The sequence below is a fragment of the Peromyscus maniculatus genome, chromosome 1 (assembly GCF_049852395.1).
Source record: "Peromyscus maniculatus bairdii isolate BWxNUB_F1_BW_parent chromosome 1, HU_Pman_BW_mat_3.1, whole genome shotgun sequence".
Lineage (NCBI taxonomy): Eukaryota > Metazoa > Chordata > Mammalia > Rodentia > Cricetidae > Peromyscus > Peromyscus maniculatus.
This window is the reverse complement of record NC_134852.1, coordinates 157812087-157829337: the sequence shown is the minus strand read 5'-3', so window position 1 is coordinate 157829337 and position 17251 is coordinate 157812087. Positions and strand designations below refer to the sequence as shown.

Genomic DNA, 17251 nt, shown 5'->3' with positions numbered 1-17251 from the left:
CAGGGTTTAGATGGATTAGGAAGTAGAAGCTGTAGTGTCTCCAGAGCATGGACGTGACTGTACTGAGTGGTGATGTGAGTGATGTTGGCACTTTTGCATAGGTAGGCCTGTGTTGGGAAGTCTGTCCCTACAGGCCTGTGTCCACAATCCCCATGTATATCATAGTGGTGTCCAGTGTGTCTGTTACCCTTGGGGGTGCCTGGCACTGTAGTACCCACCAGGATAGCAGTATTACTTTGCCCTGGAATGTGGGTCAGAGAGTCACTATGCTTTACACTGTGAGTGTGAACACTGGTCACAAGGCCACAGTAGGATGCTGAGGAGGGTGAGTCAGAGTGAATCTCAGTGACTGCTGTTCACTCCACCCCTCAGATATCCCGTAGGCCCTGGTCTCCGGCCCAGCTGGGTCCTAGAATCTGAACCAGGCAGCCCTTTGCTCAATCTACTCCTGACCCCTTTCAAGTGATGGCTGATGCTCACCTACCACCAGGAGGGTATTCAGTCCTTGGGGGAGCACCTGGGGAGACGAGCACCTGGTGTGGGGCTGAAAAGAGGTGTGCACATCTCTTGGTAGAAGTGGTAGAGAATGTGTCACCCCCAGAACAGAGAGGGCGGGTTTTGATGAAGTCTTCCCGGATCCACCGTTCTGCATCATTCCACATGTATTTTTACAAGTGCCAATTCCGGCCCAGGCATTGTTCTAGGTCCTTGAAGGCCTGCTGGGAAGAAGGCCAGTTTGGCTCTGGCGTGGTAGTGGGGAAGACAGACAATAAACAAACTCACACATACAACTGGGGCGACTTTAAAATGACAAATGCAATGTCGCCAAGCAAGGGAATGACATGCCTGCTTTCAAGACACCCAAGCAGGTCCCCATCCTGCACAGCAGCAGGGGACGTGGGGTGAGGCACAGCACATCAGAGCCTTGACTTCTAGGACATGGAAGACGCTCGAATGGTAGAGTTCCCTGGAATGCAGTGGTCCATGGTTACCCCCTAGGTCACAGAACTTGGTACCACAAAAATCCACACACCTTCACACCTTTTTTTTTTTTCCCTAGATGGGATTTTGCTGTGTATCCATGCTCTCTTCCAACTATGTAGCCAAGGATGACCCTGAACTCCTAATTCTCTGGTCTTAGCCTCCCAAGTGCTGAGACTACAGATCTGTGCGCCCATGCCTGGCTTTGTTTGTCGAGGGTATGATTAAATGATTCTTTGTCTCTGGAAGGTGCATGTTGAGTTTTCTGTCCTGTCACAAGCCACTTTCCTGAAGAAGGCCCCAGGTTTCTTGTTTCTGAAATGGAGACACCAACTCTGCCTGCTGTGTCCCCCATTGATCCCAACCTGTGCTCATATTGATTGGGTCTTGATTGGTGGGTAATCAGATTAAAAAGGAAAAGTTCAGACAGCAGGCAGGACCCAGAAGTGGATAAGCCACAGCTGGATCTACACTGAATTCTGGGAGCCCAGAATTAGAACTGAACACAAAAAGGGCCAATGGAGGTCCCAGAGACCTGGTTCCCATGAGACCAGCTCCGCATCCTGCCCCTGGGGTTCTCTGAGCATCCTCTGCAGACATTCCAGGTCCTTCCCCTGGGACTGAGCACCACACATCCTGTGTCTCATTCCCAGAAACAGCCTTCCTACCCCACCCCACCCCACCCCACCCCTTACTGCTATTATCAAGCTTCAGTCAGTGGATAGCATTTATTGAGCACTGTGGAGTGCTCCATCCTGTACACAGCATTAGGGAAGGAAGGTCTTATGGAATTAAGGGCCATGTTGTTCAGGACCTGAAGCCCCAGCAACCCTGTCTGGCCTCTGGGTGGTGGAGAGAGGCGAAAGGAGCTGGGACCTCCTTCCCCCTCTGCCAGATGTTAGATAGCAGCTGGACTTGTCCCTTATCATACACACTTTCCCTACTGGGGAGGGGCAGGGAAGTGGGAAAAGCAGTGGTGCCCTAGTGACTAGTTTGGAGCCCTACACTGGCTAGATGTGGATCTGAAAGTCAGGGTCCACAACTTCTACCTCCCTGTTGTTATGTGTACGACATGAGTTGGTGTCCTGTGCTCAGATTCCCTGGAGAGCACCTCAGACTGGCTGTGGTGGTCTGGAAACGATTCTTTCTTAAGAATCTCCGACTGCACGTGGTCCCTGCCCTGCATTTCCCAGGCTGTCAATAGCTGTAAGACTGTAAGGCCAGTGACTGCCTACACTCTGTGGCTCTTAAATTCTTTATCCTCACCGCTCCCACCCCCTGGAGGGGTTCCACCCTCTGCAGTTTCTTAGACTGTGTATGCCCTCTTGTGGCTATTCGTGGGCATTTTCCTCTGCTCAGATTTGCAGCTGGCTTCCCCCTGGATCCAGCCACTCTAGCCTGAGGGTTAGTTTGCTAGGACCTCTTGGAAATTACCTGTAGTGGGGTCCACAAGCTACATGCCGTGCCTTATTGTCAAGCTTTTGTAAGGGCCCCAAAAGAGGAGTACAATGCTTGTGGAACCCCTCTCTCTGTTCTGGAAACTTCCTGTTAGCAGGCATTACATCCCAGGGTCCAATTCCACAGAAATACTGAGGTGTCTCAGTAGCTTTCTGGTCTTGAAAAAAGGCTGGAACATAGGTGCTTTCTCTCTTGTGACCTGACCTCCAGGGCAATAACCATCTCTGGATGGACCGAGGAAGAAGACACAGATTCCACCTGCCTGGTAGCTGCTCACACCCCTCCTTTCCTCCCTTCGCCTGCCCAGTCTTGGCCACCAGCCATCCCGGTTGGGGCCTGGATCACTCTGGAGCCTTGCTCAACAGTACTCATGTCCCCTCTTTGCAGAGCCACGTGTTTGGGGGCCTTTGCTGTCACCCTGCCGCCTCCCTGACCCCTGGAACCGGAGATGGGAGCTGTTCAGGCTCTCGAAGCTCCAGCAACCCTGTCTGTGCCCATGGGCAGCAGGAGAGGCAAAAGAAGCCAGGAACACCCTCCCCCCATGCTGGAGTTGGCTATTAGATGGATTTGTCCCTCTGGGCTGGGGAGGAACAGAAGCCACGGGCTTTGGACACAGGGCCTTGGGGTCTCCCAACTCTCTCCACTTTGCCCTAGTCTATGTGGCCAGCCCCCTGTTCTCTAGCAGATGGACTCATGAAGACCAGTCAGAGGTGGTGGCAGACACAACAGAGAACTGGGTGTGGGTGGTGAAGGAGGCTGGCAGCTGGGAAGAGCCGACTGCGAGGCTCCTGGAGGCCCAGACAACCCTCTTGGCTCTTTCTGGCTACTCCTCTGCAGTTTGGCCTCCCTCTACCCTGTGCTCCGCTGGCCGCACATGACCTCCTCTGGCCTGATCCTCACCTCCTTGGTCAACAGCTGTCTCGGACTCCCCCTCACTGTTCAGGTCCCCTCCCTCCCCCTCCCACGCTCCTGCCTCTGGCCTCTCACTGCTGCCTGCCTTTGCCTTCTCTGTTGCAGCCCTCTGGATCTCAGGCCTCTCTGCCCGGCGGTAGACAAGGTAGCCAGTTGCGGGAAGCCGATGGGCCAGGGTTTCAGGAGGCAGACGATGGTAGCCTTGGTCCTTGTAGAGGAAGAGGCCAAATGCATCAGGATGGGTCACTCGGAACTTGGTGGCACAGAGTTGGCTCAGAGAAGCAATCGAAGACCCCGGGGGCACAGCCAGGGTTTTGGAGGTGCAACCTGTGCTGGGGTCCTGGTAGGCTACTCGGAGGAGGTGCTGTGCAGAAGACAAGAACAAGTCCTCAGCTATGCTGGGCGGTCACCTCCAAAACCAAAGGGACAGGCTGAAGCCATGCAAGGACAGGGTGGAGTGGTACATCCATGCTAGCATGAACTGACAGAAGCCTTGTGAGCTCCGAGGGGACGCTGGGGCAGAAAGGAATGCGTTTGTACTCGTGGTAGAGGTGCAAGGTCAGCCGAGAGGGGACTTCAGAACCCTGAAAAGATGCCCAAGAGGAGTCCACAGTGTGCAGGGCTCTCTCCCTAACTGTTCCTGGGGCTAATTGCCTAGAACTACCCTCAATGTTCCAATGTGCCTAATCTTCATGGCAGCCAGGTGCCCATTTTAGAGACTAGAAAACCAAGGCACAGGAAAAAAGTGATAGAGCTGGGACAAATCTGGGGCCTGGCTACAAAGTCTGAATTCATAGCCAGACTGAGAAGGTTGACATTGAAGGCGGGGCACCCTGGCTAGGCCTGAATGGGAGCACAGATTGAAGCTGGAGGACAGGGAAGGGAGAGCCTCGGTCAGTATTAGAGGCCAGGAAGTTGCAGTCACCCCCCTGTGTCCGTTTCTACCTCCTCGTTTGTAACATGGGGAAAACAACGGCCCTACTTCAGAGTTTCCCTGAAGATTCAGAGGCTGCCATGGAGCTCACAGCCCAGTGCCTGTCCCCCGGAACACACCCCCTGGAAGGGTTATTCTGATACTCAGATGGGCCTCTGTTTACTGTAGGGTGATGCCGGGCTAGAGGAACTGTGCGGGGTGATGTCAGAGTCCCTCGGAGCAAAGGCCAGTTTGGGGCAGACATGTGCCAAAGGCCCTTTACCTGGAAGCTGTGGGTGGCCGGCAGGCGGCGCTGTTCCCAGAGGGCCAGAGAGCGCTGGAGCTCCTGTGCCGGGCTGAGAGGGAGCGTGTGGGCCTGGCTCAGGCCACCCAGCAAGGCCAGGCTGGCTGAGAGGCTGGTCAGGTAGTAGCCACCTAGGACGCAGGGTACACAGAATGCAGCTCAGGCTGGGTAGGACGTCTGCCTTCCCCTTCCTTCCTTCCTTCCTTCCTTCCTTCCTTCCTTCCTTCCTTCCTTCCTTCCTTCCTTCCTTCCTCCCTCCCTCCCTCCCTCCCTCCTTCCTTCCTTCCTTCCTTCCTTCCTTCCTCAGCTAAGAAGCCCCAGTTCCACCCAGACGGGAAGTAAGGGGACCCTCACCCTCTCCGGTGAGCAGGGTAGGCTCCAGCAGCTCCGACATGTACTCAGCTTCTAACAGGAGGTCAGGAAGGTCGCACTGGGCCAAGACAAGGCTCAGCAGAGGCAGAAACTCATCCGCGCCAGCTTTCTCCCCTGTGGAGGCGTGGGAAGGAGGGCGTTCCAGCCTCCTCAGAGGCCCAAGGGCTAGGGTCCAATCCCAGTCCTGGACAGTGACACACACACACACACACACACACACACACACACACACACACCGCTAGACTCCTGGATAGGACGGGACTGTCATAGGAACCCCGGGACACTCTATTCTCTAGAGCTGCTGAGACAGAGGGTTGGGTCCTTCGGCCCTGTTTGCAGTTCTGGGGTCCTGGGACCTTCTCCCTCTGCTCAGAACGAGCCGAAGCGGGGAAGGGGCGAGGGTCATACCCGCCTGGGTTTTCAGGGCGGTGTAGAGCAGTTTGCAGGCCTGCAGGAGCCACTTGATCTGGGCGACGGGCGAATAGGTGCCGAGCAGCTGAAGCAGCCTCTGGCGCACCTGCTCTATCTCCACTGGGGAGGAGAGGCGCAGGTGGGACCCCAGGGCTCCAGGGCCCTGGGTCCGGGCCAGGTGGAAGCCCTCAGCCAGGCGGCCGAGGGAACCATCTGTGGAAAGCCGGCGCCGCAGGCGGGCAGCTAGGATAGGCCGGAGAGGCTTGAGAACCGAGCGGTGCAGGGACTTCTCCAGGACCAACTCTGCCAGGGGAGAGCAGACTCGGTCAGGAGAAGGGGGCTGGAAGAGCGGAAGCCCCGGTCAAGGCAGGAGGGAGGGAAGGAGGGGGCGGGTGGGATTCACTGCAGCCGTAGAGAGAGGACAAGTGGGGCGCAGGGAAAGCAGCAGTTCATCATCAGACAAGGAGAGAGCCGGAGACTGAACCCGTGGAGGCCAGGGCTGGGGCCTTACCCAGCCTCTCCGGCGAGAGCAGCTTCTCGGGGCCCAGCTCTGCACTCAGCATGGCCCGGGCCCGGCTTAAGGCCTGGCGGATGCACTGCAACTCCCGGGGCTCGGGACCAGCCCGAACCTGGGTCAGCAGGTCCTGCACTAGCTGACCCACAGCTGTGTACCGGTTTTGCATTAGCATTGTGGCTGCCCGGCCAACCTGCCTCTCCGGCGCCAGCAGAGAGCAGAAAGCGGAACTCATGGACCGAAGCAGAGGTCGCCGCTGCCTTGGGCGGCCCAGGAATGGGGAGGTTGTGGGGCTTCCTGCAGAATCTTCCTCCTCTGAGCTACTGGGGGAGCAGCAGTCCACCTCCTGAAGTGAAGGCAGGGGAGGCAGGCCAGGGCCAGAAGCACTCCCTGGCACACGGTACCCCACTGAGCTCTCCCTCTGCAGCAGCTGTCGAGGGGGCTGTCTTTCGGTTTGGCTGGAAGACGGCCCTGGCAGTACTGGAACCGGAGGCGGCGGCACGGCAGGTGGAGACAGAGGACTGGAGGTCTCGGTGGACACGCGCACTTTAAAGCTCCTCTGGAATTTCTCCCGTTTGGTGGGGCCCAGGTCCCCTGGGAAGAGGGGGTTGAAGAAGCAGAGGGCTGCACCCGTGCCCTGATCCAGTTCTTGAGGGGAGCGAGCCTTCAGCCTGGGTAGCGATGGGGCTTCAGAAGGCCTCTGCTGAACCTTGGTGTTGAGGGAGGAGCTCCAGAACTCTAGCAATCAGAAACCAATGGGGGCCTCAGAGCCGGTTCAGGAGGGTGCCTGGTCGCCCTTTCTCCTCCCCCTTGGCCTCTATGCGTTCATCTGTGCAATGGGCTGCAGGGAACCCTTACCCATGCCCAGATGGGAGATGGCCTCCAGCTCCTTGTGGCTGGCTGCCTGATGAATGGCCCTGGGGAGCCGGAGCGGGAGGAGGAGAATGTCCCTAAGGTCAGAACAAGGAACCGTCAGGAGCAAGCGGTGGTCCGGCGCAGGGGTGGGCGGCAGCAGGGAGCAGGCCCTGTGGTCCCCAGGTGCCTGGCAGGCAGACTCACCTGGTGTGGCAGTATGCACAGATGAGCTGGACCAGGTCCTGGAACATGAGCTCTGAACCCTCCAAAGAGACGCCTGAGAGACATTGGGAGTGAGGCTGTTCTCTGGGGACCTCCCTCCCCCGCCTGTCTCCAGCCCCTTCCCGCCAGGCCAGCCCCCTCACCGCCAGGGCTCTCTTGGATATAGTGACTGGAGACAAAAGAAGGGCCGCTGGCTTCTGGCAGCCGCACACACAGAGCCTGGCACTGGCGCGTGTTAGATTTCCGTACCAGGAAGGTCTGTAAGAGAGCAAGGCTAGGAGGTCAGTGCTCCCATGTCCAGGCCCTTTCTCTCCCGCCCTCGGCCGGCCAGTCCCGGAGGACGGGAAAGACTTACCCCTGGAGGCTCTGTCCTCAGCACGTGCAGGGCGGCGGCGGCGTTGGCCCGCAACTGGAACCACACGGGCCGGGTGATCAGCAGCCGCTCCCGCAGGCTCACAGTGCGAGCTGGTTGTTGGGACCCACTTGCCTGGGCCCCGCGGGTATCAGGTGTGTCATACAGTGGGTCTGGAGACGGCCTGGGGGCAGACACCCGGACCTGAGCAGGGGTCTGGGGTGAGCACCGCTCCCCCGTTCTGACCCCCCCCCATCCTGCCACTGCCCTCTCCCCCCCCCTGTGCCCGGCTGCCCTCCCAACTTCACTAACTTTTCTTTCTGTTGGTGCCCAGGAACCAAGTTGAGGTTGGTAGCTCCCAGAGGGTGTGCTCCTGTCTCCCCAGGGTCTTCCATGACTGGGAGCTCCTTCAGCTTCTCCTGGGACTCAGGAAGAGAATCCAACCCCCAAGGCACAGCCGTGCACATTCCTGGCGGTGAGTAACACTTCCTGAAGGCGGTTCACCCTGTCACACCCCGCCAGTTAACTCTTGTATGTCCCTTCCATGTGGCCAGTGTCCACCTCTTCTGTTCCGGGCCCAGCCTTGAATGGCAGGGTGCCCCCTCCATGTTAAGGTCACTATCAGGGCTCCAGCTGTGGGAGGACCACCTCCATACAGTGCTTCCACCGCCTCCTCCCACTATGCAGCTGGGCAGGGAGGAGTTAAACAGGGCAGACCAAGTTCCCATAGGCCCACGCCTCACCCCTGGGTCACCTAAGAAGTCTGCGGTCACTTGCTCATCTGCTCCTGCCGGTGGAGGGGGTCAGCCTTGTGGGAGAGCACCCCCTACTGGTCACAGATGACTCATTCCTGAACCTAACTTGGGTCTTGTAATTTCAGGTTGCTATGGAGAAAGGATGCTGTGTCTCCATGGAAACTAAACCTTTTGCTTAACTGAGGTTCTGGGGGTGGTTCTGACACTCACTGCTAACCAGGGGGAGTGTGGCGGAGGTCGTCAGCACATGGTGCTGCTGCTGGCTGCCTCCCACACACAGGCCCTGCTAGCCTGCCTTGCCAATCTGCCAAGTGGCTGGGGCAGGCGCAGACATGACCTGGCCTCTGCACACGTGCAACAGCTCCTGCGCCACCCAAGGCCATGTGCTTCACCTGTCTGCTTGTGCCACGTGTAGCTTCCAGCTCTGAGCCCAGAGCCTTTCTAAGTCACAATGTCCCAAACTACAAGGACCCCAGAGGAGCCTGTCTCGGGTGTTCCCCATAAATGCCTTGATTCCCTTGTAAGACAACAGCAGACACACATTGGTCATGTCAAGCTATCAGGATGAGTTTTATTCCAGTCTTTGGAATCTTGGAGGCAGACACCAGGAATAGCCCTGAGAAAGACTGGGAGGCTGCATCTCCAGCGGCAGCTGGGATGGGCAAGACTCCGACAGAATTTTTTTTTTTTTTTTTTTTTTTTAGGAGTTCTTCCTGCAGTGGGGCCCAGCTCCTGGCTTAGTGGCTGGGGGTAGGGTTGAAAGTCAGGAGGGTTGCCGCTTTGGATGAAGTCCATCTTCTTTGTTGGGGGACACTGAGGAGGGGGAGGTGGTGGGCTGGTCAGGGATTGGAGATAACAGTCTTGCTTGGCCAGGTCAGCTTCAGAGCCACAGCTATGCCGATCCCAAGGACAGCAGAAGAGTCCAGGCCAGTGTTGGCAGAGGGTCAGGGGAGAGCAGTAAGACTGGCAACCCCCTGCCTTTGCAGAAAATGTTAGTCCCGTGTATGGTACCAGCTGCTCCAAGGACCCTCTGAGTGTAAACACAGGGTCAGGGGCCTGGGGGCACATGGGAAAATCACTGAAAGGAAGTTGACCAAGTTGATAACCACTTCCTGTTCTCCCCTCACCCACAGGGTTTCTTCTTCCTGCCCTCGGACCCACCTTGCTGCGGGAGGGCTCCAGTTCTTCCTTATCTTTTGTGGTGCTGAGCTTGGGACCAGGGTCTTGCCCACGCTGGGCAGGCACCCTACCACTGGCTCCTCCAGTCCACCTTGACACACCCTTGCTCCATCAGCTAAGAGCTTCCCCAACCTGGTTCCTAGTCCCCAAACTCCCACAAAACCCTCCAAGTGAGATCAAACTACAGATTCTGAGGGGGCCGCCCCCTGCTTCTTACCATCTGCTTTTCTCTTCTGAGGGGACACTGCTGCCCTGGCCTGGGTGGGGAGAAGAAAGGGACCTTAGAGTTGGCTTTAACTTGCTGACATTGCCTCTGACACACACACACAGCCCAGGGTAAAGCTGCCGAGTCAAGTCACATGAAGTATAAAAACTTCCTACATCAAGCTCCAAGTGTCTCTTTTCTCAGGGACCAGTCAAGACAAACCTGCCTGGAACAAGGGCTAAGGAGAAGACCGCCTCCTTTCCTAGGTCAGTCTTTAGGCAGGAGGACCACAAGCTGACACAAAGTTGGAGCACCAGGGCTGAGGCAGATGTTGCTGACGGGCAAGCAGAAAACTGCCTGGTTACCTCAGATACCAGAGCTGGCACGTGTGTGTGTGTGTGTGTGTGTGTGTGTGTGTGTGTGTGTGTGTGCGCGCGCGCGTGCGGCACAGCAGGATGGGGAAACAGGCAGCACTGGACATACCTTTTTGATGGCCGTCCAGTCTTCCAGGATGTCGATCTCCTGCAGCATGTAGACAATGTATGGGCCTGCACAGGGGTCAAGGAAGCAGGACGACAACAGGAGACACATAACAAGGCTCCACCCACCCACCACTTAGGAAAGGTGGCACACGGATAGTGTGGCGGGGTGCCAAGAGCCTTTTTTTTTTTTTTTTTTTTTTTTTTTTTGGAGACATGGTCTCTCTATGTAGCCCTGGCTGCCTGGAACTCACAGAGATCCACCTGTCCCTGCCTCCTGAGTGCTGGGATTAAAGGAGTGCGCCACTAAACTCAGCAAGACTTTGGGTGTAATCCAAGTTCTACTTCCTGCCTTAAGAACCCTAGTTCCTGGTGAGTGTGGGGCTGTGTTGGACATGAACTTACCCATTTCCCTCACTCACTCTCACCCTTTTTCCAGGTCCGCTGGCCAAGGCCCATCCCATCCTGAGGGCCTGCTCCTCCTGTTTCATCTGGTTTTGTCAGGAACTGGCTCACTGGACCCCTCCTCACCTAAAGGTGGATCCTGGCCTCTTCCCTCCTGATAGCACTGTGCTCTGTATCTGAAATCTACCTTTACCCACAGTGGTTCAATAAAGTCTCCATCCCACCTCCATCCTGAGGTGGGCCCAGGGCTGACACCATGGATGTGGAAGACCTCAGCTCAGCGTTATGGTCCCCTGGGATGCCCAATACAGAAGAGAACACATGCACAGGGCTGGGGGGACACAGAGCAGATCAGGAGAGACTTCACAGGAGACGGCATCTCACATGGCACCACCTCCAGGACAAGCAATAGCTCCAGGAAGGTTGAGCAAGGCCTGAGACAGCATGCGGCCCACACCAGGACATTGGGGGAAAGCGAAGAGCCTTCAAAGGTTGCTCCTTACTCAGGAAATTACTAGGAGTCAGTGAGCTGAGTTTTCTGTTTCTTTGGGGTCCACTGAGCTCAGGAGGACCTGGGACACAGAAGAAAATCCTGACAGCTGGACATTTCATGTGACACCAAATGATCATAAATGATTCTAGCCTGACTCTGTCCCACACAATGCCTCTAACTTCCCAGAGTCCGTGGCCTGCCTTGTCCTGCCCAGTTTCAGGCGACCTTGAGCGGAAGGATACCAGAAACGAGAGGTGCTTTCTTCCTCTTGCTGGGTGGCAGTGAGTCCCAGGTCTTCGAGCTGCCTCTGGGATGCAGTTTGTCGTCCCACCACTCTGCCCAGAGACCAGAGTCAGGGTCAGGACAGTGACCCACAGCTAACTCCCACCCTCCCTGTGGCTTCACCATGGACCAGCCTGGCCTCCTCTCCCTTCCCCATCACCACCAGGGCAGTGGCCCCAACCTTGGGCTTGAGGCTGGCTGCCCCTTGGGATCAATCACTCAGGTTCTGACTGCACATTGCTGTAAGCCTGGGAAGATAACACTGCCTTTCTTGGTAAAGCCTCAGTTTCTCTAGTTGCTTAGTAGGCAGGGGATGAAGGTAATTCCCGGACCCCATGTGAACACAGATGCCGCCATCATGGAGAGGACTGTTTTTTTTTTTATATGCATCCAAGTGTCAGCTGGATATGGCCCATTCTGAATGGGGGCAGGCAGGGGACCCACTCTGCTTGAATCCCCACTATATGTGGAATACTGAGCTAGACCCTTTCCTAAAGTCTCATTCAGTCCTCAGAGGGACCCCAAGAAGAAGGCTGTTTGACTCCCCTTATGCAGCCTGGGAAGCTGAGCTCCAGATGGGGGAGAGGGGCATTGCAGGATTGGGCCCTCGCCTCACCAGAGCTGATGTCCAGGCTCTGGCGGTCCTCCTCCAGCCTCTGGATCCGCTCCTGCAGCTCCCCAAGGAGCGTGTCATACAGCAGCAGCTTCTCACTCTGGGAGCAAGGGACAGCCACTCAGCTGGGGCACTGCTGTGCCTCAGTCTCCCTCCCAGAGGCCCACTTGCCGGCTCACCTCTAGGTGCTGTTTGGCTCCCTGGAGTTCACACTCATATTTATTCCTGATCACATCCAGACAGAAGCCCTTGTAGATTCCTGCAAAGGGAGAGAAGCGATCTGCTTGGCTGGGGGCCCTAATGTCCCCCACAAGGAGATCCACAGGAAAAGGGAGAGGCAGGGCAGGGACATAAGTGGAAGGGGCAGAAAGCTGCACTGGGAGAACAGGGCAGCTACACACCTGCCACCTGAATGCGGACCTTTAGACTCTGTTGCAGCCCTCCAAGAGGCTCTGTATACTCGGGGGCTCTCTCGGCCCCCACTTCCTCCAGTCGTAAGCGCAGCTGGCTCAGCCGTTCCCTGAACAACCTGAAGGCAAAAAGGCAGCTGCGCACCACTGGCTTCTCCAGTGATGCCTGCCAAGTACCTGCCCCCCTTAAGCCCCTCTTGCTGCACATCCCCATGGCACCTGTACCCCAGGTGCCCAAAGGCCTGCCCCAAGACTCCCCAGCTCACTTCTCTTTCAGCTCTGAGAACTGCTTTTCCAGGTCCAGCATCTCACTGACACACTCACTGCGCCGCCGCTCATAGTCCTCGTCATCCATCTCTGAGGGAGAGGCTGATGAGTGCTGGGTCTGCAGGGGCAGGCAGCTGTGTGTGTGTGTGTGTGTGTGTGTGCGTGTGTGTGTGTGTGTGTGTGTGTGTGTGTGACACCCATGCGGGGCTCACCTGAGCTCTCCTCCTCTGACTCCGTCTGGCTGCCGCTCCGCTCCTCCTCGCTCTCATCCGCCTCCCCGTTCATCTCAGCTGCTGAGTCGCCTTCTGCCTCCATTTCTTCTGTTTCTTTGCCTGGAGGCTGGATGGGCATCTGGGCTCTGGGAGAGGGAGGATGGGCCGTCACTCACCCCGTCCACATCAGAGCAGCCCAATAGGGAGGTGACCAAACAGAAGCCTCGAGTGAACCAAGGGGACGTGACTGTTGTCACCACACTGAACATGTACTTGGTGGAATTTGCTCCTGACAGAATCCTGGGGTACACAGGAATGAGCCACCATGGGAAAGGTTTCCCACTGCGGATGGGACTGGACCCAAGCTTCTGACTGGGCCCTACAAGACCCTTCATGGACTGCACTCGAACTCTAAGTCCATCTCCTTCACCTCACGGAATGGCCAGTTCTCACACTCCTACCCCATTTCTCTGCCCATGTAACCGCTCTGCCTACAACGTCCTCAGCTTTTCTTACCGGTACTGTCCCACAATTCTCTGGTCTTTCCTGTGTTCCAGATCAAATTCTATCACCTGCTTCTTCCGCCCTCAGTGTCTCCCTCTCCCTGCCTACCTTCAGCTCCTCCGTTCTGGCCCATATTACATTGCTTATTCTGCAATGTAACAGTGTTTAGAGATGAAACTGTCAGGGTTTTCTTTTGTTATTCATTTAATACACACGCACCCACACATGCATGCATGCATGCACACCATGGAGCATGTATGGAGGTCAGAGGACAGCTTGTAGGAGTCAGTTCTCTTCTACCATCAACACTGGACATTGGTGGCGGTTGTCTTACCTGCTGAACCAGTGGTTAGCCCCAGGGGGACCTTTGCAAGGTGATTAGGTCCACCCTCAGTGTACTGAGGCCTAATCAGCAGAGGGTTCCTGATAAGATATGAGTCTTTCCTCCCCACCTTCTGAAATGAACTGCTCCAGCAAAAAGGCTCTTGCCAGACACGGGCACCTCAACCTTGGTCCTCCCAGACCCCAGGACTCTGAGAAGTTGTTATTCTCGATGCATGAGTGTTTTGCACTGTGTCTTTGTACCATGTGTGTGCAGTGCCTGTGAGGAGGCATTGTCCCTCAGAACTGGAGTTACAGACATGTAACTAAGCCACAATATGGGGACTGGGAATGGAACCCGGGTCCACTGGAAGACCAGTCCATGCTCTTGATTGCTTGCTGAGCCATCTCTCCAGAACACCAACACCATTTTTACAAATTTCTGATACTGGGGATTAAACTCCAATTCTTTTTGTTTATTTGTTTGTTTGTTTGAATCAGGGTTTCTCTGTGTAGCCCTGGCTATCCTGGAACTCACTCTGAATATATCAAGCTGGCCTTGAACTTCACCTGCCTCTGCCTCCTGAGTGCTGAGACTAAAGGCGTGAACCACCACCATCCAGCTAAACTCAGACTCTTTTTTTGAACTCGGCCTCAAACTCACAGATATCCGTTTCCTCTGCCTCATGAGTGCTGGGATTAAAGTTGTGGGCCACCACTGCTGGCTTAATCTCAGATTTTAAGCTGGGAAAGACAGCATTTTACTACTGAGCTATGTCCCCTTGCTTTTTTGAGACTAGGTCTCACTAAGCTGCCCAAGCTGGCCTCAAACCAGTAACTCCTTGAATCTTACTTTCCCAAACGTCTGATGTTACAGGATTACAGGAATTACAGGAACCACTACACTCAGTTAAAATCTCCGTTCTCATTTATAAATGACCCAGTCTCAGGTTTTTATTTTGTTTTGGTGAAAGACTGGGGATTGAACTCGGGTTCTCATAAATGCTGAGCCTTAACTCTACCACTGAGCAATATCCCAACCCCCAAGATTCCTTAAGGACTTGGACAAAAAGAACCTTCCTATGCGGAAGTTTAGATGTGTTCAGGTTTTTCCTACCATTAAGAAAAAGCAGATGCCGGGCGGTGGTGGCACACGCCTTTAATCCCAGCACTTGGGAGGCAGAGGCAGGTGGATCTCTGAGTTCAAGGCCAGCCTGGTCTACAGAGTGAGATCCAGGACAGCCAGGGATACACAGAAAACCCTGTCTTGAAAAAACAAAACAAAAACAAACAAACAAACAAATCCCACAAAAGTACAACAAAAAAGAGAATAAAAACCCAAAAAAGCCGAGAAGTCTGAGCATGTTGCTGGCATGCATGAGGTTTTAGGCTCAATTCCCAGTACTGGGAAGGAAAAAAGAAAAAAGAAAGAGCCCGATGTGATACACATATGTAACCCTAGCCCCCAGAGGCTGATGCAGGAGGTCTGTAAGTTCTAGGTCATTCTGGGTTATATAGTGACACTCGATCTTAAAATAAAAACAGAGAGAAGCAGTATGTCTGGGGGTGTAGTTCAGTGGTCGAGTCCCTGCTTACAGAGACATCTGGATTAGATCCTCTGCCCTGTGGAAAAACAAATACAAAGCCAGGTGTGATGATCCTCAGGAGGCAGAGTCCGGAGGATTACTACAGATTCAAGCCCAGCCTGGTACAGAGTGAGGTTCAGGCTGGCAATAGCTGGTGAGGCTATCCAAAAATCCCACCTAAGTCAATCGGTAAATGGATGAATGCATATGAAACGTGGTCCAGTTCACTCAACTCGTACAGTTCTCCAGGCCGTGTGCACACTCGCTGTTCTGACTTTCACCTCTTCCTCTTTCCATGTTCAGATACCACGCACTCACACTGAAACTACTCCGGCAGAATTACACAACACTTCCTTGAAGCAAATGCCAGCATTTTTCAGTGCTTGCCTTAGGTGACCTTTCAGAAACATTAAACACGGCTAAGCCTTCCCCTTCCCCCTTACTTATCTAATATTTACCAAGCACCTAATATATGCCAGGTACCAACAGTCGCTGTGGCAGATGCTAGAGTACAGCTGTGACAGACATAGTTTTTGGCCTCAAGGAAATAACAAGTTCCTGGGAGAGAAGACAAAGAAACAGACCTTTATAATGGTGCGAAGAGAGTGAAAACTAGGGTGTTATGGGAGAGGTGTCGAGACAGGATATGGAGCTTGCTGCAGCAGTGACAGCTTCCAGGGGAAGACAGACCAGGTGAGGGCTGGGCAGACAAGAAGGGATCCTTCCTGGCAGGGTGAAGAGCAAATATCAAGACCTAGAAATGAGAAAAGGGACCAGTGACATGGGCATGTAAGCTCCCATTAAACTCGACTTCAGGAACTCGGTTATCTACACATGGCAAGTTGTTTAGGCTTTGTGTAGTGACTATTCAAGCAGAAATGTAAGAAGGGCGGGTGGCAGTGGCGCACGCCTTTAATCCCAGCACTGGGGAGGCAGAGCCAGGCGGATCTCTGTGAGTTCGAGGCCGGTCTGGTCTCCAAAGCAAAGAAATGTAAGAAGGGGTCTGATGTAACTCGCAAGGTCAACAAAAGAGGCAGGGGAGAAACCTCTATAGAAATAGAACTCAACGTCAGGGAGGAAGAGAGTTTCAGAATGCAGGAGACATGAGAGATTGACGCTGCCAGACCACCTGAGAGAATAAGCCATCCTGGATGCAGATGCTCTCTCTGCCAAGTGAGGGCTTCTATTTCATGCTGATATTATTCCTACATCTCCAGTTGCTGCTCTGTAAGTCTTCCCAGTGAGGTAGACCACACTCCCCTCTGCCCGGGAAGCTTTCTTGGTTTCCATTTCCTATTCTCCCATTTTCATGTCTATCCACCCAGCGAATGTGGGAGTCTCACCAGGGCAGGGGCTGCACAACTGTCTTATTCACCCAGTGCAATACCAGCTCACTTGATGACTGATTTTTCTAAACACAAATTAAACAAAATGAACTTTTGCGGTGCAGGAATTGGCTTTTACTTCTCTTCTTGGTAACCCTACTTACAGTGGTGGCCACTCATTCAACTAATTACAGTAATGGACCTGCAGGAGAGTTTAGCAGTATTTCCTCCTCCTCTGAAAACCCAGGTCTCCAAAACAGCCTGACTGTTCCCCTGCTCGGGCCTCAGATCTCCGCGCTGGCAATTCCTCTTCACTGTTAACTGTATGTACTTTCTAAGACGCAGCGTCGTCTTAAAGTTCTCCTTCCTCCAGCTGACTCTGATCCTGACTTCATTAAATGAAGTCACAACCGTCTCTCCTTAGCCCAGGTATAAATGGGAAAAACCACTGTGGAAGAGGCACACTGTAAAGCGCGGTGCACATGCAATTTATCTTTACAGACGTATAAGCACCTCCGGAGCAAGCCTCCAGGGAAGGCAGACTCCTCCTACAGACGCAGAGAACAAACTCAGTTTCTCTGCGGAGCTCTGGGAGCATTCAGCCGCGATCCACCCTCAGATTCACCGGCGCAGGCCGGGGAACCGCGCAGCGCGCGAGCCGGACCGGTTAAGTCTCTGCTTTGGCTCCGACCCGGGAAGCAGAACCCAGCGCCAGGCGTGACCATACGCACCGTAGGGGCTGGGGCCTCCGGCCTCACGTCGGAGACTCCTCGAGAGCTGTCGGACCCGGGCTGTAAACGCCGCCGCCGTTGGCCTCCCGGAAAGAGCTGCGCAGGTCCCTCTTTCTCCAGGAGGTGCCGACGCTTCCGTGTACGTCATCAAGAGGCGCCGGTTGCGGAGCTTACAATTGAACCCCTGGTG

The 17251-nt window shown here is 54.9% G+C and overlaps 2 protein-coding genes and 1 long non-coding RNA gene across 7 annotated transcripts; 1 reads left to right on the top strand and 2 right to left on the bottom strand.

The window, feature by feature from the left end:
* Positions 1 to 1695: 1695 nt before the first annotated feature.
* On the bottom strand, positions 1696 to 8182 carry Rin1 (Ras and Rab interactor 1). 3 transcript variants are annotated; one of them, XM_076556973.1, is made up of 11 exons: positions 8049 to 8182; positions 7607 to 7763; positions 7298 to 7478; positions 7086 to 7200; positions 6925 to 6997; positions 6724 to 6815; positions 5863 to 6603; positions 5349 to 5654; positions 4923 to 5054; positions 4548 to 4699; positions 1696 to 3715 (listed from the first exon to the last, which is right to left on the bottom strand). In XM_076556973.1, exons 2-11 carry the CDS (start codon positions 7759 to 7761, stop codon positions 3263 to 3265), a joined length of 2400 nt encoding a protein of 799 aa, XP_076413088.1. In that variant the 5' UTR covers positions 7762 to 7763; positions 8049 to 8182; the 3' UTR covers positions 1696 to 3262. The 3 variants fall into 3 exon arrangements, with proteins under 3 accessions (XP_076413088.1, XP_076413093.1, XP_006980826.2); XM_076556978.1 differs by having other exon boundaries at positions 8038 to 8170; XM_006980764.4 differs by lacking the exon at positions 8049 to 8182 and having other exon boundaries at positions 7607 to 7883.
* Positions 7632 to 10574, top strand: LOC143269835 (uncharacterized). 2 transcript variants are annotated; one of them, XR_013046606.1, is made up of 2 exons: positions 7632 to 7769; positions 10352 to 10574. It is a non-coding gene; the product is annotated as an uncharacterized LOC143269835 (long non-coding RNA). The 2 variants fall into 2 exon arrangements; XR_013046607.1 differs by lacking the exon at positions 7632 to 7769 and adding an exon at positions 9564 to 9699.
* On the bottom strand, positions 8596 to 17210 carry Brms1 (BRMS1 transcriptional repressor and anoikis regulator). 2 transcript variants are annotated; one of them, XM_042258981.2, is made up of 10 exons: positions 17062 to 17210; positions 12595 to 12740; positions 12382 to 12472; positions 12107 to 12234; positions 11885 to 11964; positions 11709 to 11805; positions 11053 to 11145; positions 9917 to 9981; positions 9446 to 9485; positions 8596 to 9105 (listed from the first exon to the last, which is right to left on the bottom strand). In XM_042258981.2, exons 2-10 carry the CDS (start codon positions 12731 to 12733, stop codon positions 9098 to 9100), a joined length of 741 nt encoding a protein of 246 aa, XP_042114915.1. In that variant the 5' UTR covers positions 12734 to 12740; positions 17062 to 17210; the 3' UTR covers positions 8596 to 9097. The 2 variants fall into 2 exon arrangements, with proteins under 2 accessions (XP_042114915.1, XP_076413106.1); XM_076556991.1 differs by lacking the exon at positions 17062 to 17210 and adding an exon at positions 15590 to 15723.
* Positions 17211 to 17251: the final 41 nt, after the last annotated feature.